This window comes from Bufo gargarizans, chromosome 3, assembly GCF_014858855.1.
Source record: "Bufo gargarizans isolate SCDJY-AF-19 chromosome 3, ASM1485885v1, whole genome shotgun sequence".
Classification (NCBI taxonomy): Eukaryota; Metazoa; Chordata; class Amphibia; order Anura; family Bufonidae; genus Bufo; species Bufo gargarizans.
In genome coordinates, this window is record NC_058082.1 from 194,311,885 (window position 1) to 194,337,419 (window position 25,535).

At 44.3% G+C, this 25,535-nt stretch overlaps 1 protein-coding gene across 8 annotated transcripts in view; it reads left to right on the forward strand.

The window, feature by feature from the left end:
* Positions 1–25,535, forward strand: part of MCF2L (MCF.2 cell line derived transforming sequence like) — a 315,580-nt gene that overhangs the window by 152,197 nt on the left and 137,848 nt on the right. Inside the window, exon 1 of one of the 8 annotated variants that reach the window (XM_044284030.1) lies at positions 2,807–2,872. The exons of 6 other annotated variants lie outside the window; for them this stretch is intronic. Coding sequence is in view for 1 of the 2 variants with exons in the window: in XM_044284028.1 (XP_044139963.1) it covers positions 9,290–9,362 (73 nt within the window). In the remaining variant the exon portion in view is untranslated. Of the gene's footprint in view, positions 1–2,806; positions 2,873–8,835; positions 9,363–25,535 lie in introns of those variants that run through there. One more of the 8 variants, XM_044284028.1, reaches the window with a different exon arrangement.

Sequence of the window (25,535 nt, forward strand, 5' to 3'; positions counted from 1 at the left end):
TTTAACGGACGTGTTCTGTACCTGTACTCCACGGACAGCACACGCCCCCCATTCACTTTAATGTGTGTGTTCAGACATCAGTGTTTTTAGCACGGTCCGTGGGTCAGTGTTTTTAGCATGGATGCATGCTCTATTTTGTCTGTGTTCATGGATCCATCACGTCCAGTCTAGTCTATGGGTCCGTGCCATCCATGTTGCATCCGTATTTCGCGGATCATTAAGAAGAGATGCTTTGAAAATGATTTTTCAGCTGTTCAGTGTCAGTGAAACACGGATGCATCACGGAAGCTAAAAACGGACACACGGATCCTTCACGGACAGCTTCATGAATGCATCACTGACCACCTGCTCACGGATTTTAACACGGATGTGAGAATAAGGCTTTACACTGTTGTTTTTCCATGTGAAAATCTGGACAGAAAAACCATGTGTGATCCGCAACGTGTGCAGGTATCCTAGTCCTCCTGCTTTCAGTATGATTCATCTGTACAAGCTGCTGGGCAAAAAATTATACTTGACCTCAGTGTGTGAAAATACTATAAAAAGGATCTCTCACAACTCTTGAAACAGGCGTAGGGCAGTGGGGAGGTAGGTCTCCAGTGCCACCTATTTACTTTGGGCATATGGGAAATGTCTACCTGAAGTCCAAAACAGAGAGGCGTCCCAATGCTTTTCATGCTCCATATGTGCCACGTGAAATGGGAACTTGATGCAGCTCACTAGACTTGTTATACAGTGTCCTCTTTTTTTATACCACCCCATGGTTGGCATGCTTTATGCCAATGTACGCCTAGTAAATCTGTTTTTTAACATCCAGCTGTTTTGTGGCCTGCCAATGTAGAAAGGTGTTTTACTACCATATTTGTCAACTGTGACTTTTGGAAAAGTCGTAAAAATTTGGCCCAAGGCGACTCTACTCCTGACCTGCCATAACGGTGAAGGCGGGGGAATATAGTAGAATGTAACTGCACCTAATTTAACAAGAGCCATGCAACACTTTCATAAATTTGGTGCACAGACTAGTTCCTTTCAACACATGGATATGTTTTAGGATAGGGTTTTTCCAAATGTTGGTTTTCCTCTGGATAGGTCATCAGTATCTGATGGGTGGGGATCTGACACCCAGGACTCCTGCTGATCAGCTGTTTGAGAAGGCAGGGGCACTCACAGTAGCGCTTCAGCCTTTTCCAGCTTTTCCTAGGCCACGTTACTTTCATTAGTCACATGACCTAGGTGCAGCCCAGCCTCATCGAAGTGAACGGGAACACTTGGAAAACCTCTCTAAGGCTGGGTTCACACCTGAGCGTTTTACAGCGCGTTCAAACGCGCTGTAAAACGCTCAACACATGAAAACCAATGCTTCCCTATGGGAATGGTTCTCACCTGGGCGTTTTACAGCGCGTACGATCGCGCTGTAAAACGCCCGACGCATAATCAAGTACTTGAGCTTCTTTGGGGCGTTTTGACGCGCGTTTGTGGCCATAGGACACTGCAGTCAATCACACAAACGCGCGTCAAACGCGCGTTTACTATTACAAAAAACGCGCATAAAAACGCGCGACAAAAACGCGCGTAAAACGCGCGTTTGAGAAACGCTCAGGTGTGAACCCAGCCTAAGGGTACTTTCACACTAGCGTTTTTCTTTTCCGGCATAGAGTTCCGACCTAGGGGCTCAATACTGGAAAAGAACTGATCAGTTTTATCCTAATGCATTCTGAATGGAGAGCAATGCATCAGGATGTCTTCAGTTCAGTCTTTTTGACTGATCAGGCAAAAGATAAAACCGGCCCAAAAAAAATGGAGACTTGCCTGAATGCATTTCTTTCCATAGGAATGTATTAGTGAATTCAAATTGCCACATTGACGGATCCGGTATTCCGGTCTGTGCATGCACAGACCTTTAAACATTTGAAAAAAATGAATAATGAAAAAAAATGAATACCGGATCAGTTTTGCCTGATGACACCGGAAAAACTGATCCGGTATTGCAGTGCATTTTTCTGAATGATCAGGCATTTTTCAGACTGATCATCATGTGTTTGCATACAGTTTGCCTGATCAGGCAGGCAGTTCAGGTAATGGAAGTGCCTGCCAGAATCAAACAACGCAAGTGTGAAGTTAAGGCTACTTTCACACTAGCGTTCGGGGCTCCGCTTGTGAGTTCCGTTTGAAGGCTCTCACAAGCGGCCCCGAACGCATCCGTACGGCCCCAATGTATTCTGAGTGGATGCGGATCCGCTCAGAATGTATCAGTCTGGCACCATCTGTCCTCCGCTCCGGTCAGCAGGCGGACACCCAAAAGCTGCTTTCAGCGTTCGGGTGTCCGCCTGGCCGTGCGGAGGCAAACGGATCCGTCCAGACTTACAATGTAAGTCAATGGGGACGGATCTGTTTGACGTAGACACAATATGGCTCAATTTCAAACAGATCCGTCCCCCATTGACTTTCAATGTAAAGTCTGGACGGATCCGTCTGAGCAACTTTCACACTTAGAATTTTTTCTAAACTATAATGCAGACGGATCCGTTCTGAACGGATCCCATCCTCTGCATTATATGAGCGGATCCGTCTGTGCAGACCCCAGATGGATCTGCTCTGAACGCAAGCCTTAATAAACCAACCCCTGTATGTGTTAGTGAATGCTGAGTTTCTCAGATTTTACTCTTTAGTTCTGTTGAAACTGTCAAGGAAGTTGGGCGGCTCGATATCATGTGATATACCGTACATTCAATTCTAAGGGAGGTTTCTAACTTGTGACATTCAGCAGATTTCTCTAGATGGGATAAATGCAGATGTTCGTTCTCTCTGACTTTACTGCTATAATTGCTCATGGTGGTATGATGCAGCTCGGTGTGGTGCTGATACAGTGCAGGTAAGGCTGAATGCACACGACCGTTCCGTTTTTTGCGGATCACAAACCGCGGATCCACAAAAAACGTAAAGCGTGTGCTTCCGCAATTTACGGAATGGGCGGCCCATTGTAGAAATGCCTATTCTTGTCCGCAAAACGGACAAGAATAGGACATGTTCTATTTTTATGCGGGGCCACGGAACGGAGCAACGGATGCGGACAGCACACGGACTGCTGTCCGCATCTTTTGTGGCCCCATTGAAGTGAACGGGTCTGCATCTGAGCCGCCAAAACGGCGGCTCAGATGCGGACCCAAACAACAGCAGTGTGCATGAGGCCTAAGAGTAAAGTTTTGTCTTTTGTAGGCTGTGGACGGCCCTGAACACGTCAGTGCTGTCAATCAGCAGCTGATTTAGGTGTACTGTTGAGCACGCGTGATGTCCTGCTTCGCATGAGCACACTTTCCTATACGCCGTTGCTTTCCCTGGAAATCTGGAGCTGCTTGCTATTAATGGGTAAAACCAGCTCCTAAACTCTAACCATAGAATAGATTTAAGGGGTACCTATCACCTCCATTTGGTACTGCAACCACTCACACTGGTGTGTAGAGCAACGATTGATAACTGTAGATTTCTCCAGCTCTTGTGTGAAACACTATATTATTTGTATTCAGTTTAATATACATTTTTAAAGGTGGTGTCCAAGTGTTTAAAGGGGTTGCCTCATTTCACCAAATAGCATTTATTATGTAGAGGAAGTTAATACATATTGCTTTATTTGCTGGCTGGATTCATTTTTTCATCACATTATACACAGTTTCCATAGTTACAACCACCCTGTAATCCAGCAGCAGTGGCCATGCTTGCACACTATAGAAAAAAGCATTAGCCTATGCACGCTCCCATGGTCCCGGCCTCTCCAGAGAGGCCGGCGCTTTTTTCGTATAGTGTGCAAGCACGGCCACCACAGATGGATTGCAGGCTGGTCATAACCATGGAAATGAGAAGTATATAATGTGATGGAAAAATGAATCCAGCCGGGCCGGCAAAGGAGGCAATATGGATAATAACAATACATTAGTTAGTGGACTTGTATTAATTTCCTCTACCTAATACATTTTATTTGCGCAAGTAAGACATTCTATTTAATACAACCTCTTTTAATGCAGATGACCTATTCTTAGGATAGATTTTCAATATCTGATTGTTTGGGGGGAGGGGGGGGGGGGGTCAGACTCCTAGAACTCCCACAATCAGTTATGTGAAGACTCCACAGTGCTCCGATGAGCGCCACGGCCTCTTCCTAGGCCAGTGACGTCACGTTATTAGCTCACGTGCCCTTTGGCACAGCACAGTCCCATTCAAGTAAATAGGGTTGCTATACAATGTATGGGTCTATGCTTGGTAAGTACCTGGAAGTCTGCAGCACTCACAGGAACACCACAGCCCATTTAAACAGATGATTGTCAGGGGTCCCGGGAGTTGGACCCAATGATCACATACTGATGACCTATCCTGATAGACGGATAGACAGAGGATAAAAAAGGTTATAATAATAAAATAAAATAAAAAGTTGGAAAAAACAACAATTATAAAGTATATTTTATTCTGCACATATTAAGCTAAAAAAAAAACACATACTGTAGGTAATGACAAGATTGAATTTATCAGGCTACATAGTGTAAAACATTGAGCGGTATAAAATAGTAACTAAATGTGTAACTCAATTATTAGGCTAGGGCACAACTACACTGCAACATTTGTCACACCAATGTCGCGCAACAATTTTTATAATGATAGTTTATGGTGTCATACTGTGACATGTAAAATGACGCGACAGTCTCAGAAAAATCCATTTCGCAGCTTGTCGACACCATAGACTATCATTATAAAAAATGTCGCTCGACAAATGTTGTCGTGTAGTCCTCGCCTTACAGCGTAATTTGTTTGTGCACCCAAACATAATTTTATCCACATAGAACCAGGTCTAGAGCCATATCGGCTTAAATACAGAGAGGCTTTTCAGCTCTGGTGATTAAAGGGTTAAATGGTTGTATTTTTATTTTATTTTTTAACATAAAATATACACATGGAATCTGATGAAAAAAATAACACAAATGTATGAAGCATTGATATGAAAAACAAACTAGCTTCACTACCTCATGAGGAGCAAACACAACAATAATAAATAAATAAATATTTTAAAAAATAATACATTATTTTTGTTTGTTATTTTATTTATTAGTATTAGTGTTGAGCAAATGGAAGTTCTTGAAGTGGACTTTGATCCGAATTTCAGGGAAAATTCGAAGCTGAATTTTCTCGTGCTTCGTGGTAACTAATCAATTTTCCCTAACATGGCGATAAAACAAAAGAAATTCATACCCACCTTATCCATTTGCGAGTGAAGAGTCCTCTGCTGTAATCTTACTTGCAGATCCTGTGCAAAATCTCACTGGCCAGTGTTATGATGTCCTCACGCACCGTGTGAGATTTCGCTTTGGATCTTCAAGCAAGATGGCCGCAGCGGGCTCTTCGCAATCAAATGGTTAAGGTGAGTACTTAAAAAAAAAAAAAAATTTGCAGAGAAAACCCTGACAGCCCTCAATGGTCATCTCAGATAAACGCTGCATATGAGGGTCTCAGTGATGAGGGACAGCACAATTTTTCTAATAATTATTATTAGAGATGAGCGAATTTCATACACTGAACAAAAATATAAACGCAACACTTTCGGTTTTGCTCCCATTTTGCATGAGCTAAACTGAAAGATCTGAAACATTTTCTACATACACAAAAGACCCATTACTCTCAAATATTGCTCACAAATCTGTCTAAATTTGTGTTAGTGAGCACTTCTCCTTTGCCGAGATAACCCATCCCACCTCATAGGTGTGGCGTATCAAGGTGCTGATTAGACAGCATGAATATTGCACAGGTGTGCCTTAGACTGCCCACAATAAAAGGCCACTCTGAAATGTGCACAGTTTTGCCTTACTGGTGTGGCCACCATTTGCCTCACGCAGTGCAACACATCTCCGTCGCATAGAGTAGATCAGGTTGTTGATTGTGGCCTGTGGAATGTTGGTCCACTCCTCTTCAATAGCTGTGCGAAGTTGCAGAATATTGGCAGGAACTGAAACACACTATATGTCGTATATGCCGATCCAGAGCATCCCAAACATGCTCAATGGGTGACATGTCCGGTGAGTATACTGGCCATGCAAGAATTGGGATGTTTTCAGCTTCCAGGAATTGTGTCCAGATCCTTGCAATATGGGGCTGTGCATTATCATGCTGCAACATGAGGTGATGGTCGTGGATGAATGGCACAACAATGGGCCTCAGGATCTCGTCACGGTATCTCTGTGCATTCAAAATGCCATTAATAAAATGCACCTGTGTTCTTTGTCCATAACATATGCCTGCTCAAACCATAACCCCACCACCACCATGGGCCACCCGATCCACAACGTTGACGTCAGCAAACCGCTCACCCACACAACGCCACACACGCTGTCTGCCATCTGCCCTGAACAGTGAAAACCGGGACTCAGCCGTGAACAGAACGCCTCTCCAACATGCCAGACGCCATCGAATGTGAGCAAGTCGGTTACGACGACGAACTGCAGTCAGGTCCAGACCCCGATGAGGACGACGAGCATACAGATGAGCTTCCCTGAGACGGTTTCTGACAGTTTGTGCAGAAATTCTTTGGTTATGCAAACCCGATTGTTGCTGCAGCTGTCCGGGTGGCTGGTCTCAGACGATCATGGAGGTGAACATGCTGGATGGGTCCTGGGCTGGTGTGGTTACACATGGTCTGTAATTGAGAAGCCGATTGGATGTACTGCCAAATTCTCTGAAACGCTTTGGAGATGGCTTATGGCAGAGAAATGATCATTCATCGCACAGGCAACAGCTCTGGTCAGCATGCCAATTGCACGTTCCCTCAAACGTTGCGACATCTGTGGCATTGTGCTGTGTGATCATACTGCACATTTCAGAGAGGCCTTTTATGGTGGGCAGTCCAAGGCACACCTGTGCAATATTCATGCTGTCTAATCAGCACCTTGATATGCCACAGCTGTGAGGTGGGATGGATTATTCGGCAAAGGAGAAGTGCTCACTAACACAGATTTGTGAACAATATTTGAGAGTAATGTATCTTTTGTGTATGTAGAAAGTGTTGCCTTTATATTTTTGTTCAGTGCATTTTGAAATTCGTTCAATGGATTCTGTTACCACGGACCATAACGCAATTCTATGACGGAATGCATAATGGAATGCTTTTAGAGGCATTCTGTTATTCTTTCCGTCATAATAGAAGTCTATAGGCTGCAAAACAGATCCGTCCCGTTTCAGTTATGCAGGGAAGTCCTCTCCTGCATAACGGAAATGGGACGGATCCGTTATGAAGGCCATAGACTTCTATTATGACGGAATGAGTAACGGAATTCCTCTAAAGGCATTCCGTTATGCAGTCCATCATAGAAATGCGTTATGGTCCGTGGTAACGGAATCCATAACGCAATTCACCTTTTACCACCAAACGAAGTGTGAGCGAATTTCATAACGTGAAATTCTCTCATCTCTAATAATAATATTAATAATTATTATTACCGTATTATTAGATATTTTTGTTTTTATCGTGTTGGCTCCTGATGGGGCTACTTTCACATCTGCATTTTTGCTGGATCCATCATGGATCAGCAAAAACGCTTCCGTCATGATAATACAACCGGTTGCATCCGTTATGAACGTATCCGGTTGTATTATCTCGAAAATGGCCAAGACGGATCCGTCTCTAAAACCATTGTAGGTCAATGGGGGACTGATCCGTTTTCTTTTGTCAGAGAAAACGGATCCATCTCTATTGATTTACATTGTAAGTCATGGCGGATCCGTCTTGCTCCGAATCTTAGGACACACTCAAAAACGCTCCTTGCAGTGCTTTTATATGCGTCATGGGAACGCAATAAAATGGAACGGAATGCATTCTGGTGCACTCTGTTTAGTTCACTTCAGTTTTGTCTCCATTGACAATGAAAGGGGACAAAACTGAAGCGTTTTTTTCCCCGCTATTGAGATCCTATAGCGGAAAGGGAAAGCGCAGATGTGAAAATAGCCTGAAGTAGATAATTGAACTCACCGAAACATGCTGGGTGGTTGTCCATCCACTGTAACCTGTTTGCACACGTCTAATGACATATAAGGGAACTTTCACACTAGCGTTTCTATTTTCCGGTATTGAGATCTGTCATAGGGTCTCAATACCGGAAAAAAAACGCTTCAGTTTTGTGCCCATTCAATGTCAATGGGGACAAAACGTAACTGAACAGAACGGAAAGCTCCAATATGCATTCCGTTCCATTCTCATACCGAAGAGTAAACTGCAGCATGCTGCGGTTTGCTTTCCATCCTGGGATGGGGACGGATCCGTTTCGTCTGCCACAATAGAAAACCGATCCGTCCCCCATTGACTTTTAATGGAGTTCATGATGGATACGTCTTGCCAATGTTAAAGATAATGCAACCGGATCCGTTCATAACGGATGCAGATGGTTGTATTATCAGTAACAGAAGCGTTTTCGCTGAGCCCTGCCGGATCCAGTAAAACCGCTGGTGTGAAAGTAGCCTTAGTCAGTGAGTTTCTATATTTTCTGCATCAGGGACATGTATGTAATAGAAAAGAAAAAAAACTGATTCGGCAGCAGTAGTGAGAAAATCCACAGTCAGGCACTCCGTCCCCTGTATATTAATTATTAAATGGTCCCTCAGAGACCCGTGATGAAATGGGCTATCTAGCATTAACTGCGTTCATTAATTAAACTGCCTTGTCAAATATTACTTAGAGCAGCCTATGTCCAATCATTTCATGGAAGCCTTTTTTCATGGTATGTAGACATGAATATGTATAATAGGATCTTCAGAGGAGTCTTGCTATTCTGTGATGTCAGAGTTCACCGGAGAGGACAGCTGTCTATTTTACCGACTTTTTCCTTAGGGCAGGGGAATGGCTTTACTTGTGAGGTCGATAGTTAGTAAATGAAGGGCCCCTCTAGGGAGGTTTGGGATGGCCATTTCTAAGAGGCTTTTCATCAAGTTGTGAGGGAATTGCGTTGAATACACCGCCTGAGGCTCAGCAACGACAGATCTGCTACCAATGGTGACATACAATGCCTGGGGATGGTTCAACCTTCTTTAAAACTATGTTTCCTGGGCAAGAAGGGAAGGTGATATGCCTTGTCAGGCTGTCACACCAGCCCAGCTGAAAAACGTACTAGCTTTGCGTGTAATTTGAAGAAAGGTATTGTATCCTCACTGCTTGGCTTCTACTGAAAAGCAGAGTTTGGTGCTTTCTTTGTACTTTTCAGACCAACTTGCAGAGAATTAGGTCATTTAGCAGAAGAGAGTCATATAGGAAGTCTGGATCAACATGACATTAAGCCTCATCTCCTTGCTGTACAAGGATATTTCGGAACTATGGCTTCTGCTGAAGAAAGGGACAGGTGTGTAATATTTCTGTCTTTGTTAACACTTTCAGGTTGAGCTGTTGTTTTCATGTTTTCTGCATCTGCTGCACCTCAGTCCAAGCGCCTTAAGCTGTCCATACCTGATGCTATAAATTGATCTCATGACGCATTCTTGACTTGGCTCTTACCCCATAATCACTTGCATTTTTTTGTCCAACTAGTTGAGCATGTTTGCACTGATGACATCGGACATCAGACATTGGTAAACCATTTTAGCCGCTGTGTGATACTTTATTGAAAACTTGTGTCATTTCAAGCATATGATTACTGAAAATGTCCCTCAACGAGCTTAATCAGAGGTCATGACCAGTTTCAGAAGCATTGTGCAGTAGTTTCAATGTCCTCTAATTGCCATTGTTCTTAGGAACGTTGCACACTTTTTAATGTAAATTTTAGGTTTTGTACAACTATTGATTATGCTATTACGTGCATAGAGTAGTTTCGGTAGTTGGTTGGTGCCACGTTGGATTGTGTACTGCTGCCTTGAAGAATCATGTAAGTTATGACCTGAAGTGCTGGTATTTTAACACCTGAGACGCTTTTGTGTTCCAGATGAATAGATGAAAACTGATCTGTTTGCTGCAGCATAGTGTACACATAGGTAGTTCCCTGGTCACTCCTGCAAAATGTGTATCTCCAGCGCTTGTATTGCTTATCATGGTATTTAACAATGGAGGAGGGGATTTTCAAACCATGCACTACAGAATTCTGGCTTCAAAAAGTCAGAGTAGGGCTTTGTGACTTTTTAGGCTTATCTGCGCAAACATTTTTGAGACATTTTGAATTTTTACATCACTTACTTAGTGGATAAAATGTTACCGTGCACTGTGTTTGTCCCATAAGGTTGTATATTGAGTAGGAGGTTCCTAGTGACTATGCTGGGTGGGCTCCACCTTTTCTTCTCTAGAAGTCTACAGTGAGCTGTGGATGTGTGTACAGCAAGGGAGCAGCGCCGAGCCAGCAAATACACCCCCTGTGGATTATAAAAGGAAAAGTGACAATTTATGTGCCAGTCCATAAAGGAAATATGTTTTGAACGCAGCAAAAGGTTGCGTGACCTTTATATTGTGGCTATAGCCTTCTCTGGATGTGGTGGGAACAAATAAGCCTCTAGCTACCCATCGTACCAAAAGGACAGAAAGGGCCCTTTGTTCAGAGACTGTATTCCACTGAGGATACAAAAGAACAACTATAGAGGGAGAGGGATAAATTGCACCCCTTGATTGAGTTGGAAAGAACCTCAGCCCTCTTTCCTCCATTTACAACCATAGGGATTGTGTAGATGAGCTGTAAAGACTGCATCCAATGTATACAGTGAACCGCTTCCGTAAAGTACACTGGATTTGTTGCCTTTATCATTAACTCAAGTTTCAATGAACCCTGCCTTGCACCTCTCGGCAGTCACAAACACCAAGGGCACCCCTAAACATTATCAGGCAGGAGAACCCCGACATCAGGGAGTACCCAGAAGGGAAGAACAGGTGCGCTCTTCCTATGCCTGCACGTTCCAGGGAGCATGAGATCCATGAGTAGTACCACTCCCATCTGGCCACATTCACTCACATGCCTGTGGCAGGCATGCTGCAACTCCAGTTATGAAAAGTGGATGGGAAAGTGGGCATGGTTGGCCAGTCGAGCTGATTTAGGCCAGAGTTATCTACTGCTAAATTAGCAAAAATTGTTGCAGTCTTACTTCAAAGTAAAGGGGTGGAATTGAAAGTGGAGTCACATCATAAGAGTTCAATTTAAGGGTGCATCAAATTTATCAGTCATGCAACATTTGATAAAACAAAACTGTCAAAATTAGACACCATGTGACGGCCAGTGAGGCCAGTGATTGGCTGCAGCATTCCATGAATGATGAATGGCACATGAAAGCTGCAGGCCTAGCAGAGAGTGGCGGTGCAGGCCATTAAAAAGATTAGTAAGTTGTATTTTTTATTCATTTTCAACAGACACCCTGCTCTGGGCCAAGTTTTTAAGAATCTTGGCAAACCGCTTTAAGCTGGCCATACACATAAGATAATAAAAACATTCATCCAACAGCCATTTTTCATAAACATCCCATATACATGCACATTGGTTATACTAAGGCCCCTTTCACAGGAGCGCGTTTTCAGCGCGGGTGCAGCAATGCGTGACGTGAATGCATAGCACATGCACTGAATCCGGACCCATTCATTTCAATGGGTCTGTGTACATGAGCGTTTCTTTTTCACCCATCAGTTCTGCGTTGCGTGAAAAACCCAGCATGTTCTATATTCAGGTTTTTCACGCAGCCCTGGCCCCATAGAAGTGAATGGGCTTCAGTGAAAAACGCATTGCTTCCGGAAGCAAGTGCGGACGCAATGCGTTTTTCACTGATGGTTGCTAAGAGATGTTGTTTGTAAACCTTCAGTTTTTTATAACGTGCCTGAAAAAGGCATCAAAACGCATTGCACAAAACTGACTGAACTTGCTTGCAAAATGATGCGAGTGTCACTGAACGCATCCGGACCTAATCCATCACGTGAGAGAGGCCTAAGGGTAATGAGATATGCAGCTGGGTGAAATGTTTGGTGCAATCAGTGGCTCCTGAAGATCAAGGTCATGGCGCTGACTCGCATCAGTATCACCATGATCTTCATGGGGATCATGCAGGGGGGGGTGTTTGTGTATATATCTATGTGCCTGAAGGTTTGGAATATCTCATGATCAAGCACTGCTGCATTGCCAAGGAGTCCGCATTATAAAACTTGTATTAACTGAGACAGAAGCTTGCTAATTACCATCAAGCACATTTAGAGCGTTAACCCTTTAGCCCTTTAGTTCCAGGACATCTCTTAGGCCCGGGTGCAATGCGTGACGTGAACGCATAGCACACGCACTGAATCCTGACCTATTCATTTCAATGGGTCTGTGTACAGGAGCATTTTTTCACGCATCAGTTCTGCGTTGAGTGAAAATCGCAGCATGCTCTATATTCTGCGTTTTTCACGCAGCCCAGGCCCCATAGAAGTGAATTGGGGCTTCAGTGAAAAACGTATTGCATCCGGAAGGAAGTGCGGATGCGATGCGTTTTTCACTGATGGTTGCTAAGAGATGTTTGTAAACCTTCAGTTTTTTTATCACACACGTGAAAGACGCATCAAAACGCATTGCACCCGCACGGAAAAAAAATTAACAACCGAATGCAATCGTAGACAAAACTGACTGAACTTGCTTGCAAAATAGTGCGAGTTTCACTAAACGTACCCTGAACGCATCCGGACCTAATCCGTCACGCTCGTGTGAAAGGGGCCTTAGAGCAGTTTCACAGTGTTGCAACTTTGGTCCTAAAGTGTTTAACTGTCACAATTGAAGGGTTTGGCCACTTTGCAATATTTTTAGTTCACTTATTGGTTTTCTGTCCCTACTCCTGTTATCTCCAGCAACTTTTTCCATAGCGTTTCTATACGGTTGGTGTTGGACCGGGCTGCCTGTGCACTGGTTTTGCATCTGGCCCCTATAGATAGCATCACAGAAAATGCTTCCATAGGCTCCGCTGTCCTGCCGACAGTGCTTGCTCCTGTCCTGTTTTCCACTGCTCATACCACACGTGAAGCTTTCAGCGTATGCGCAGTAGAAACTATTCCTTCCACCTACCTTGAGAATTGAGCATGTATCCTGCCATTGCCTGAACTGGCTGCTTGTATTCTGCACCTGCGGATAGTTCTCCTGTTCTTTCAAATGCCACAGCCAATAAGGTTGTACTGTGCAGACGCCACACACTTGATGTGGAGTCTGCGCAGTAGAAAACAGGACAGGAGCACGCACTGCCGGCAGGACAGGGAGGCCTATGGAGACATTTTCTGTGATGTCCTCTATAGGGGCCAGAACTGCAGGGACAGAGCACAGTCACTGCTTACAGGAGCAGCATTCTGGTCCGAAACCAGCAGAGAAACGCTATGGAAGAAATTGCTGAAGATGACAGAAGCAGGAGCAGAAATCCTATGAGTAAACTAAACATATTGCAAAGTGGCCAACCCCATTAATGTCCATTAAAGTGTAAGCTGAAGTAGTTAGAAGGGGTTTTAAAGATAAGATAAGATAATCCTTTAATAGTCCCACCATGGAGCAATTCACAGCGTTACAGTAGCACAGAGAACACAAAAACTAAAGAACACAGTCTTGTGTTTAGGCCTAAAAAACAGATTATTACGGCACATTTACACACATCTGTAAATAATGAGTACATGCCGGCTTGAATGGGATTTGTGTGTTACGATGATTTGGTGACAAACGCATTGCCAATAGGGTGACTGAGAGCTACTCTGGTTTTAGGAAGCTTCACTAAATGTGGAAACTCTCCGGTTACTTGTGAACTGTATTATTCAGTTCACCTTTCACACTGCATACCAGGTGAGCGCTGCCATATAACAGTGCCCATCCTTTACTAGCTTATGTGCCAGCCGGTAGTCACACTGACTAATAAACCACCCTTTGTTGACTATATTGTAAAATTTCCATGACATTATATAAATGAATTACTGTTGCCTTTGTTAGTATTTCTCAGTCCACAAGAACCCTATTCTCTACTGATGAGGAGCAAAAATTCAGAAACTGTGGTCTACAGATGCCTGTATCTGGTTTGACTAATTCCTAGTGATATCTCAAGGCTTTGTCTTTTTGGCTTAGGGCTCATGCACACGACCGTTGCAGATCCACAAAACATGGATACTGACCATGTGCATTCTACATTTTGCAGAACGGAATTGCCGACCCCTCATAGAACCGTCCCATCCTTGTCTGTAATGTGGACAATAATAGGACAGGTTCTCTCTTTTTTTTTTTTTTTTTTTTTTTTTTTTTTTTATGGAACGACCATGCGGACATACGGACACGGAATGCACATTATGGAACGACCATGCGGACATACGAAAACGGAATGCACATTTCCATTTTTTGCTGCCCCGTTGAAGGGAATGGTTCTGCATCTGCATACGGGCTGCAAAAGAAAGGAATGGACATGGAAAACAGGGTATCTACCTATAGGTGGTAGTAGAGAGACTGTTTTCTTCCTTCTGGAGGAGAGCTATTTTGCATTGTCTGCATTGTGACTCCATGTTGGACACCTGCTGGGTTTCCACAAAGAAACTTTTTTCATAGGTATTTTAGCCAGAACCATGCTCTGGATGAGGAGAAAAAATTCTTAAACAGTACTGTCTACAGACGGATGTTCCTGATTTAGCAGATATCTCTAGTCCTCTGTAGAGTGGTGGGGGACACATTATCCTCTTTGGTACTTGAACCTTGTCTTTTTCCTGATCGAGCACACTACTTGGCTACTTCTGGCAGGTCCTATAGGGATGAATGAATTGGCATTGCTTATGATTGACCTGGCATTCTGTTCATTTGGGGAGGAAGGGGGGACTGCAGAGTACAGGGCCCCCGCTTTAGTGATCGATGGGGATCCCAGCGATCTAATAGTTATTACCTATGCTATGTATAGGGGATATCTTCAGACTACCCCTGTAATCTTCTGTCTCTCCAGTGTGTATAGGGTTAAAGAACGCAAAGCATGTAATCATATATATTACTATTCTAAAACCAGTACAGTTCTCCACCTTTAACATTTTCAGTCAATGTTAAATCTGGTTGCTATGGTAAAATACTGCAGCAGCCAAAGCACAAGAAACTACTGACAGTGACAGTAAGTACTCGGAGTGCCTCGGTGCAGCATCGCAACAAATACCTCTGCAACATGGCATATTGGGGCAGTTTCCTGCAGCAGCTAGATGTTGCATTTTGGGATCCTTTTACACGGACTGATGATCTGTCAGATTATCGGGGAAGAGAGTTTGTATAAAGCTTGTTCCCAATAATCCGGCAGTGTAAAAGGTGCCGGCAGTCGCTGTGCTGAAAAAATACATTTCTATGGGCACATGCAATCGGTGTGTCGATGGCTTGTGTCCATACAGCGGGGGTGATTGCTAAATGTAAGTGCAGCCCTCATCTCTGCTAATGACCTGACCGTGATCGAAAGTGTCTTTCCTTTCCGATAATCTGACAGATCGTCTGTCCATATAAAAGGGCCCTTAGTTTATGCAATGCAGCCAAACTGCACAGTTTTTAGGACAAGTGTGAAAGTAGCCATACCCATACCTTTCCACTTCACTCATTAGTTCTCAGTTTGTTGCAATTTATGCAGCACACTGTGTGCTGTCCGCATCCGTTTGTCTATTCTGTTGCATCCGCAAAAATATAGAACAAGGATAGGACAGTTCTATTATGGGCCAGAGATTCCAGCAAAATAGGCAATGGTCGTGTGCATGAGCCCTTATTTTGTTTCTTTTAATAAGTGCAACAAACCAGTTTTTATCCGTAAAACACATAAATGAGCTCACCAGGGGCGTAAGTACCATAGCATCAGACCATGCAACTTCTATGGGGCCCAGGGCAAGAGGGGACCCAGTCTTAGTTGGGATTATCTTCTACTGGAGTAAAAACTTGGTCAGGACTTAACCCTCTAAAGCAGGGGTGTCAAACTCAAATTCATCGGGGGCCGCATCAGCAGTTTGGTCATCCTCAAAGGGCCGGTTGTATCGGACTTATGGGGGATCTGTGGGTGACACTTATGGGGGATCTGTGGGTGACACTTATGGGGGATCTGCCCACCCCTAGGACCGCCCCCTAAAACCGCCCCTTTAGAGAACAGGGATGCAAGTAAAATTTGGGGAGGATATAAAAGTCCAGCCCAGCAAAGAAACCCCCCAGATGGGGATGGCACTGTTAATGGGGGATCTGGGGATGGCATCCACAGACCCCCCCCCATCCTATAACAGTGCCATCCACAGACCCCCCCACCCCATAACAGTGCCATCCACAGACCCCCCACCCCATAACAGTGCCATCCACAGACCCCCCCACCCCATAACAGTGCCATCCACAGACCCCCCCCACCCCATAACAGTGCCATCCACAGACCCCCCCACCCCATAACAGTGCCATCCACAGACCCCCCCACCCCATAACAGTGCCATCCACAGATCCCCCCACCCCAAAACAGTGCCATCCACAGACCCCCCACCCCATAACAGTGCCATCCACAGACCCCCCACCCCATAACAGTGCCATCCACAGACCCCCCACCCCATAACAGTGCCATCCACAGACCCCCCCACCCCATAACAGTGCCATCCACAGACCCCCCCACCCCATAACAGTGCCATCCACAGACCCCCCCACCCCATAACAGTGCCATCCACAGACCCCCCCACCCCATAACAGTGCCATCCACAGATCCCCCCACCCCAAAACAGTGCCATCCACAGACCCCCCACCCCATAACAGTGCCATCCACAGACCCCCCACCCCATAACAGTGCCATCCACAGACCCCCCACCCCATAACAGTGCCATCCACAGACCCCCCACCCCATAACAGTGCCATCCACAGACCCCCCACCCCATAACAGTGCCATCCACAGACCCCCCACCCCATAACAGTGCCATCCACAGACCCCCCACCCCATAACAGTGCCATCCACAGACCCCCACCCCATAACAGTGCCATCCACAGACCCCCCTCCCCATAACAGTGCCATCCACAGACCCCCCCCACCTCATAACAGTGCCATCCACAGATCCCCCCCCCCATTGCCGCTCCAGTACAGACTAGTTATAAAATGTGTACAATTAATAAGGATTCTATTCATGAGGCCCCCTCTGCAGTATTACATTCAATATAGCCACATCCTACTCACAGGGCTGTTATCTTAATGCAGGGCGGCCGGGCAGACGAGCGGCAGCGTCATGACTGATGTCACATGCCTGCGCCGCCTCCTTCATTCAGAAAGTAGGCCGGGCACATGACGTCAGTTGTGACGCTGCCGCTCGTCTGCCCGGCCGGCCAGCATTAAGATGACAGCCCTGTGAGTAGGATGTGGCTGTATTGAATGTTCTACTGCAGAGGGGGCCTCATGAATAGAATACTTATTAATTGTACACATTTTATAACTACTGGAGCTGGGGGCCGGAGCACAGTGAACGCACAGGCCCCCAGCTCCTCCTCCCAGTCCCTCCCCGCTGATACATCGCAGCCTGCGATGCTGGAGCATGGCAGGCTGCGATGTCAAAAGGTGGCGGAACGCCGTTCCGGTGCGTTCCTCCAGAAAAAAAGCCCTGCCGCTCATTATGCGATTTATTATCACTTCCTGCAGGGGCCGCCTGCAGGAAGTGATAATAAAAGGTGAAGGCTGGCGGCCGGCGGCGGCTACGTCTTGTGTTTGACACCCGTGCTTTAAAGGAACAACTTTTAGGAATGAGGCAGTAGAGAAGTGGCCCAAGGGTCATTGTAAAGGGCTTTAGGCAGAAACCCTTCTGTCCTGTGTGGGGGGCCTGGTTTGATCCTTATCGTGGAGCCCTTACTTCTCTATGTACGCCACTGACTCACACACTGGACACAAGCCATACAAATTGCATGTGAACCACTCACAGCCAGCTCATAGGCACCATTCACACACACTTTTGGGGGAGGGGGGTCCCTTGACACTCGCAGCGCTGATTGGATAGTGTCAGACTGTTCAGGGACACCTCCCCCCAACTAGTAACACCCAGAAGGACCTTTATTGCAAACTGCTTGCAATTCATTGAAAACTTCTAGCAGGAATAATAAAGGAATAGCAAAACATAGTTTAAAAGAATAGATGCACCAGAATTGGTATTACGTGGAGTTACTACGTCAGGAGCGGTGACACGTTGTCTTCAGGGTGCACGTACTGTACACAATAGCAGGTAAATGACTGCTTTAGTCCTCCCATTTCTTGCTTTATTGTCAGCACATATTTGTTTTCAGTATTTGTTCTCTTGTCTTGGTTTCTTCGCATTGACTATGAAATATATTAGTGCTATACAAATAAAGGTTATATTTAGAAAAGATTATTTTTCACAATAATAATTATAATCATTCATGGCTAACAACTTGCGGTAATTGACTGCTGTCCATGCATGTATGGGGTTTATCTTTCTGATCAAGAGACGGAGAATTTTACAGGGGTTGTGCAGCCAGTACATGTCCTCCGCATAGGTCATCAATATCTGATTGGAGGGGGTCTGACTTCCGGCACCCCGGTCGGTCAGCTGTTTGAAGAGGCGGCGGTGCTCGTACGAGTCCTACTTCTCTTCAAGATTACACTGTGCAGGAACTGCTCCGATGCTCATCAGGGGGACTGCCTGGGTGAAAACAGGGATACCTCTGGGTTAAGCTCTGAACCTGAACAACCCCTTTAAAATCAGGAGGAACTTGTGTAGTGTCCTCCAGAGCACGACGCACTCACTGTATACTCTCTCTTCAATTTTTATTTGACCTGCTGCTGCATCCAGCATTCAATACATGGTAATTAGTCACAGCCTCTGTAATATAATAGTTACATTGATTTCTATTCCTTTGTCAGTGTAGTTGCAAGTATGTTTTAGTATGAGGATGTCTCTCCCGACTGTCCCATACATTCAGTGGGGAGAAAGCCGCTGATAGACACTTCTGGCGGCAACTGGAAAACTAAAGGATTGGCAGTACTGCATGCAGGACTTTTTTTCCCGTCTTAAGAAACGGATCTCAGATGGAAATGGCTCATACGGATTCCAAATGTGCATAAGGGCTCTGGCTTACGACCGTATGCCCTCCGAGACATACAATCCATAAGCAGGCCATATGTCCCAGAGCGACATTGATCGTGCACACGGGAGTACACAGGATCATAGATTACAATGGTGCTGTGCACGTTGGGCCGCCCGCGTATGTCTTGGAGGGCATACGGTCGTGTGCAAGGGCCCTAGCTGATGCACAGGATCTTTTTTTTTTTTTTTTTTTTTTTTTTTTTTACAGGTTCCTGATTATTTTTTGCTTTTCTGAAACTAACCTTAGTCATCTATTATTACACCTAGCACCTTCAAGTGTAAACTTCATTGCTCTGACCCTTTACTCTGTCGCCCGTTTCCTTGTATTTGCTGTCAGCAGCATGATATTCTTTTCATGGACCACAACAAAGTAATACAATGTAAGATCTCATAAATGGATTGCCTATAGTGTTGAGCGAACTCATGGTTTTAAGTTCGGCGTACAAGGTTTGGGTTATCTAAGAATCCCATTATGGATTCTGCTACCACAGAAACTGAATCCATAACGGAATTCTAGAGAACCCGAACCTTGTACGCCGAACTGAAAACACAAGTTCGCTTATACCTAATTACCTACCATCCCACCCCAAAGTATGTGGTGGTCTGTGATCTTTTCCTTGTCTAACAGAAAAAAAGTCCCTGTGCTGCTATTTGTACTTTGCGTGAATCTAAAAGATGCCTAGGTGATATACAGCGCTCATTTCCTTGTTCTCCAGAAAAATGCAGGACCTTATCCAGTCTCTCATGCACTTCGTATTGTGTGCGTTTAGATTTGCATAATTTGTTCCTACACTAATGGCTTTCCATTAGTGCCTGTGTCTTTGAGCAGCCTGATGGGTGTGATCATGATGATGTGTGTTTTCCAGTTGCTGCTACAGGCTGATCTCTCTGTCAGAGTGCAGAGGGCGCAACAGTTACAGAGAGAGCAGAGCCTCTAGGTGTAATGGCAACGCTGAGTGCTGAGACCCAAGTGTTTACTAGAATTAGGGGAGAGAAGCGCTCACATGTCTATGGGCCCTTCTCAATTCCATAATCTACAACGAGGAGAGCGAAAGAACACGATATGCGAGAGCTTCTCACCCCTCTTTCTAGCGATCATGGGGTCTCAGTGCTCAGAACCCCACTGTTAAAAACTTGTCTCTTACATAACAAAAGTTTTTTGAAAACTCAGCTACTCTTTAAGATCAGGGGGTCCAAAGCTGAAAAGTGTAACTTCCAGCAGGTCCTGAAGGTCTGCAACTTTTATGGACTGCAGAGTTTTGTAGTTCCATATAGAACTGGAGACTTTATCCAAAGATCCAGACTTGAGTTCTGAACCTGGCGGTGCACTGCCTCAGTAAACTCTCTGAATTTGTAAAGTGCTGCAGAATTTAGTGGCGCTATATAAATAAATATTAGTAGTAGTAGTATTAAACAGCACCTATTGTAGAAGTGGTCAGCACTGTCATGTGACTGCCCCTATGATGTCACTGTTAAGGAATGGTTAGGAGTGCAGTGGTGTCAGTCGGCACCTGAAGGGACTTAATGCCCCCCAAAATGCCCGGGCTCCTCACACAGGTTGGTTAACTCATAGGGGTTGGATAACTCCTTTAACTTGCAACTTTGCTATTTTTACCATTTCTTTTGTATGACACTGCCCATGTTACCTATTTCACTCAAAGTTAGTCTAAAACATTTACTCTCATTTATACAGAAATGTACATAAAAAAAAGATGTTTTTGTAAAACTTTAAAAACATGTCATTAAACGTATATTGCAAAAATGAAAGGTGAACAAACTTGTAAACTTGGTGTAACAAGTTCCATCATTTGTAAGACAGTAATGATTTACATAATGATAATTCCATGTGGCAAGACCACTTTAAGATCATATAATTATCAAAAGCTTAGTTCTCATTACTAATCCAAGCCTTTAAGCCACTATTATGTAACTCTTATGCCTGGCTTTGCATTCCATGCATAAATAGCCAAAGGCCGGCTGCATCATGTGTTTGGTTGAGGCTACATTAATAACATGTAAAATAACTATATAAAAGAAAATCTGTGTGTCACTGAATTAGGCAGTTCACCTTCAGTCTGCTCCATGATGATATTGAAGTGAGAATTCCCATCATATAAAGTGATGGTCTATCACTAGGTTGTAGGGGTGGACTGGGAACTGAAAGTGGCCCTGGAAAGAAAAACCTCAAAAGTGGCCCCATGTTGTAGGCAGTTCCAAATTGACAGTAGGTTGGGCCAGACTCCAGCAATACCATAGTGCAACACAAAATATCACCCCAGCAGCAGCAAATACCGCAGTGTAGAACAAAATACTGCCACTCCCACCACAGTATTCAACTGTATCACCAACCTGAGGATGGAGATACAGTTGAATGCATGAGGACACCTGTGGCTGCTGGCCAGGTGCATGAATACCTGATGCCCCTAGCATTAATTAATGCTGAGAGCATCAGATCATTATATACTTGGCCGGTGGCTGCGTTAAGGGCTCAGTCGGCCCCTGAGCATCGGCCCACCAGGAAATTTCCCTGTAGGGTCTATGACAAGTCCACCCCTGCTGGGTTGTAGTGCTGCATCCCCTAGTTTTCACTGCACTCCCACATTCAACGGAACAGGACCACTTTAAGTTCCCTTCATAGCCTTGTGGCTGCAAGTGCTTTTATGTGGGTCGCATCCTCCTCATTATCAGGTACGGTGGGGGTATAAAGGTTTCCCCCACCTTAAGTAAAGTGATGGTAGATCAGTTTTTAAGATGGGAAATACCCCCTTAAATAAGATGTAAGAATTTATAATATTTCAGTATGAAGCTGTCCTGGCGCCCTTAAAGTGAATGGGTGACCATATAATACCGTCTCCAGTTACATTGACTTGTAAATATTTGTGGTGGCATTGGTTGGCCTTTAGTGATCTAAAGCCTCATTCACACGTCAGTGTTTCATGGACGTGTGCTGTACTTGTTCTCTACGGACAGCACACGTCCCCATTCATTTTAATGTGTGTATTCAGACATCAGTGTTTTAGCGCGGTCGGTGGGTCCGGTTTTTTAGCACGGATACATGCTCTATTTTGTCTGTGTTCATGGATCCATCACGCCGATTATAATCTATGGGTCCGTGAAAGCCACGGATGCTATCCGTTTTGCATCCATGTTTCAGGTATCATTAGGAAGAGATACTGTCCAGGGTCAGTGAAACACGGATGGCACATGGACAGCAAAAACGGACACACGGACCCAACACTGATGCTTCATGGACAGCTTCACGGATGTATCACTGACCACCTTCTCACGGATTTGAGCACAGACACGGATGTGTGAATGAGGCTTAAGGCAAGCTTTTCTAACAATTTAGCAACTATATAAATCTAAAATATACCTTTCTGCCATCCAAAGCATTAAAAGATTTCCCGCCTACACCCGAGGAGATAACACTATCCACAGTAGCAGTAACCGATTACGGTAAGGTAAACAACATGTAAAGTCAACCTCCTCTTGTCTTCAGGAAATAAGTGTAGAAATGTGGGTGGTTCTCTATGAATGTGTATTTTTCGATATCTGATATAGTGTGGGTGTGAAGCCAATATATCTTGTGTTTTACATTTTTGCTAGGTTACTTTACAGGAAATATTCTGAAATCAGTAGTTGGATCTATAGAAGCTTGGCAGAGACAGGTATGAAGAACCGACCACAAAAGGCCAGAGGCAGGTTTAATGTATTCCACATAGTATGGTTAAAAAAAGACACAGGCCCATCAAGTTTAACCGGGGGTGTGGAAAAGATGTAAAAGAACGGGGACTTTTCAATTTTGTTTCCCACTGCTGAACCATAACAAAGTGCACATCCGTCTGACAAATGGCATCAGTTTGCATACGTTTTGACGGAATCCTCTGCCACAAGTGTGAAAGTACCCTAATACTGCCGCCGATTACCTGATGAACGGGCTCGTTCATCGGGCAATCCATAATTTTAAGCTGGCTTAGAAATTGTTTGCCAGCGGCAGATCATGCTGTCTAATCACCATCTGCTGCTGCCAAACAACTAGTCAGTATGGGGACAAGGGACGGTATTACTATGGAGGAGATTACTGCAGTCTCCTCCACTAACGAGCAGGCGACTGTTCGGGGGAAGAGTTCCATGGCTGTATATAATACAGCCTTTACAGTATGGCCGCACAGAGTTTTTTGGACAAGGTTTTGAGGCAGATCTGCCTGCAGTATTTTCAGCCAAAGCCAGAAGTGGAATCAGCAGGAAAGAGAGGTATAAATCTTCCCTTAATATTTCCGATTCCTTTTGAATCCACTTCTAACTTTGGCAAAAAATCCTGCAGGCAGATCTGCCTCGAAAGCTCATCCAAAAAACTCTGGGGGACATTTACCAAGCATGTTGCATGAGAATTATGGTGTCAAATTTGCCAAAAAGAATGGCGTTTGGATTTGCGCCAAATATATCAACTCCAGGATCTCCAGAATTTTTACCATAAAGAATGCATCATGTCAGAATTGGCTCATATAATTCGCTATCAAATTAGCGCATATAACGCCTCATTTATCATCCTTTTATCAGCTCCAATTGTAGTGGACAATTATGTGGGGGGTTTTGTGTAAAAAGTCGCATTTATGACCGAAAGATGCTACTTTTTATCAAAAAGTTGCATTTATTAAAAGAAAAACTAACTCGTGGGAACAATTGACAGGTAAGTATTAAAACAGGATGCATTTATTTTTATCTAATATAAATGAGCTAAACATCAGGGTTCTGTCAGTAACAGTGACATCCAACAAAAACTTCCCGAGTCTGAGACAAAAGTTGCAATTTACCACAGGAAATGGCTTCAAAATGCGCAAGTGTGGTCGGGCAGGGTTGGCTGAAATGGCAAATTTTTTTTTTTTTTGTAAAGTCAAATTTTTCGTGCTATTGGTGTTAAAATGTTGCTAATTGAGAGAAATAGGCGTTTTAGTTTTTTTTTACATGACAGAATCTGCCGTGTTATCAAAATGCCACCAACCGCTTCCCGTTGACTTCAATGGGAAAAATGTCACCATGTGGGGAAAGGACTAAAATATCTAGCAACAGGGGGTTGACAGAGGCAGATCAACCTACCGATACACCACAGTTTTTTCTACAGCAAATGTTTGTGCTAAAAAACAGTTTTGGGGGTAGTTTGTTCAACAGCTTCACATCTCTAAGGGCCAGTTCACATGGAGTTTTCTGGTGCTGATTTTGGAGCTTTTCTAGGCTTAGAGCGAACAAAATAAATTATTCTGACTCTTGAAAAGCACACCACCTACAAGAGCTGCATAAACCTGTTGCAATTTTCTTCCTGGTTACTATGACAAGACCAATCTCGCCACATTGCATTGGAGAAGCCTGATTGCCCGCCTGCTTCCTTTAGACCATGGCCCCATGTTGAAACGCTTGATTTTCCCCTGCAAAGACTATGTGAAAGAATTTGGCTCCATGGCAATTGAACTGTATTTGTGTAGTCTGAGTGCCATTCACCTAATAATTGAATGCGCTCAGATCCAAGCTATCTGAGAATATGTTAAATGTTTGTTTTATGCAATAGCTGCACAGTTAAATATTCTTATGTATATATCCCTTGGGGATAAATTGGATTACTTCCCAATTGTCTCCAGGACAGAGGACATTGTGTAAAACTGTGTATTCTCCTGCCTGTGATAATTACATGAACCCATTGTGTAAGGTAATTGTATCACAGGCAGAGGGGAGGATTTTGTGTGGGAGTGTCTGAGTGTATTGTACGTGTTTATTGGTTGTTTTTACAAAACCCTGTGGGTGGTACTCATGTGTATATAAGAACAATAAACCCACAGCTCTGGCTGACCACTGCTTGACCCTCAACACGGAGCCTCGTCTCATTCATGGGGGGATTCACTGTATGCTGTTAGAGACTGATTGCTAGGAGTGTAAGCCGCTTGGGTGCATTTCCTATTTGTCTGCTAGCAGCTATTCGTGAGGTTCCGTTCGGGAGTTTGGAGTGCTATGCTGTATTCTGTTGGGGAGTTTGGAGCATTCCCTTGTATGCCATTTGGGAGTTTGGTGTTCTGTAAGTAGCTGTGCCTGTAGCTCTGGAAGGGGAAGATCGCCTAAACGGTTTTAACCCCTTTTATGCCCGGGGTGCAGTTACAGTTACATTTAAACAAAATATTATCCAGAGGACTTATAGTAAAAGAGGTGGCGGTTTTATTCTCTTCCACTGTTGTGCGGATAAATCTCCAGCTAAACAATGTTGTAGAATGAGAAGTCATTACAGTTCTGCTGCAGGAGAAATTATAAAGAGGGAATATAACCGTGACCTATTGTTTTCCTAATTTAGCAATATTGGGAGAAATTTATCAAGACTGGCGTTTTCGTCGCTGGTCTTGATTCCCCCTTCTGCCACCAGAGGATGCGCCAAATTTATATAGAGCCACAGGCCCATAAATGTTTTGTATCCTCTGGGCCATGCGACAGTCTAAAATCTAAAGCAGCCTCCTTGCTGCCGTAGATTTTTGTC